General features: G+C 36.5%; 1 protein-coding gene across 1 annotated transcript; it reads right to left on the reverse strand.

The window, feature by feature from the left end:
- Positions 1-596: 596 nt before the first annotated feature.
- Positions 597-1,135, reverse strand: LOC107683154 (monocyte to macrophage differentiation factor 2-like). Its single transcript, XM_016479231.1, has 3 exons — positions 1,071-1,135; positions 808-997; positions 597-642 (listed from the first exon to the last, which is right to left on the reverse strand). Exons 1-3 carry the CDS (start codon positions 1,104-1,106, stop codon positions 635-637), a joined length of 234 nt encoding a protein of 77 aa, XP_016334717.1. The 5' UTR covers positions 1,107-1,135; the 3' UTR covers positions 597-634.
- Positions 1,136-1,354: the final 219 nt, after the last annotated feature.

Consider the following 1,354-nt stretch of genomic DNA (forward strand, 5'->3'; position numbering starts at 1 on the left):
GTGATTCAGTCATTTAATATTAATTAAAATGTTAAATAATACTTTGACTTGATTAAAATCAATAAATAGATGTTATCACATGAAACACATTTTAAAGTCACCAAAAAAAAAAAGCACAATCATAATATGAGAGTCTGAACTTTTCCATTAAACCATGAAATCAGATGACCAGCCCAGGCAAATTTTTCCCTGGACATAGTCATCAAGCACTTGTGGCATTTTTCCAAAGACATTACACATCCAAAAATGCAACAGACTAGAACTAAACTAGAAGCATGGAGAATTGATACTGTGTACAGTAATACGAAATGTACTCATATTTCTGACAGGAATAAGACAATCTCCACACTGGCAGTGGCAGAATTAGTGGAATAATCCCAAGTCGGTTTAAAGACACTACAGAAAAACCTTTAAACTGTTGTCAAGTAATTACTATCCAGGATAAATGTTTTTACAAATATCTGGCAGTGATTTTACCTTCACTTAAAAAAAAACAATTTTAAACCTTCATGTAATACCTCCATAGTTTTCTAGAAACGTTCTTGTTCTGGATCCACACGGCCTCAGGTCCAAAATGACCCCTGCTGCCTGCAGTCTCACAAAGGCTAGACGTAATTTCTGTTGTATGTGCTAGTTAAAGACCTATTAATAAGTGACAAGAATGACATCAGTCAAACCGTTCGCTAGCAAAAACACAACAGAGCAAATAAACAATACTGCTTATGCTTTAGTAGCACTTTTGTGACAAATATATATTCAAATGATTTTGTGGTTAGGTGTATGCATGTGTGTGTCACCGGGCCGTACTGGTTGGTTGATTGACAGGTGTGTACAGGTACTTCCAGATGGCATAGTAATGGATGCCTGATCCCATTGCAACAAACAGGTGCCATATAGCGTGAGCAAAGGGCACTATTCCATCACTTTTAAAGAACACCATGCCCAACACATAACACCCGCCACCAACCAACAGCTCACACAGACCTGACCTGTCTGCCTATAAAGAAAACAGACAGACATTGAATTTATTTATAATTAGTCTGTCATAACATAAGCATTCCTTTTCTTACCATAGAGAGGATGACAAGAGCGGGGAAAACACCCATTGCTACGTAACAGATCAGCTCTACAACTTTAAACCTGTAACACAAAGGACGCAAGAAACATGTTCACCTTTAACACAGAAAATGTTCCAGGTGTTTTTGTATCATTACAGAAAAAAGATAACACAGGCATGCATTTCAAATGATATGTATTAGAATTTTTTCAAGATTTTTCAAATGATATGTATCATGTTTAAGGGAATCTTTCGCCCAAAAATGAAAACTGCTGAAAATTTACTCCCCCAGCACTG

This window comes from Sinocyclocheilus anshuiensis, unplaced genomic scaffold (genome assembly GCF_001515605.1).
Source record: "Sinocyclocheilus anshuiensis isolate Anshui unplaced genomic scaffold, SAMN03320099.WGS_v1.1 C32993078, whole genome shotgun sequence".
In the NCBI taxonomy this organism is placed as follows: Eukaryota; Metazoa; Chordata; class Actinopteri; order Cypriniformes; family Cyprinidae; genus Sinocyclocheilus; species Sinocyclocheilus anshuiensis.

What these genes read in the sequence shown, in the direction of transcription:
- LOC107683154 (XM_016479231.1), bottom strand. Translation starts at nt 1,106, where the DNA reads ATGGGTGTTTTCCCCGCTCTTGTCATCCTCTCTATG. An exon ending in CTCTTGTCATCCTCTCTATG is followed by an intron (nt 998 to 1,070) that starts GTAAGAAAAGGA and finishes TTTTCTTTATAG; the next exon opens with GCAGACAGGTCAGGTCTGTG.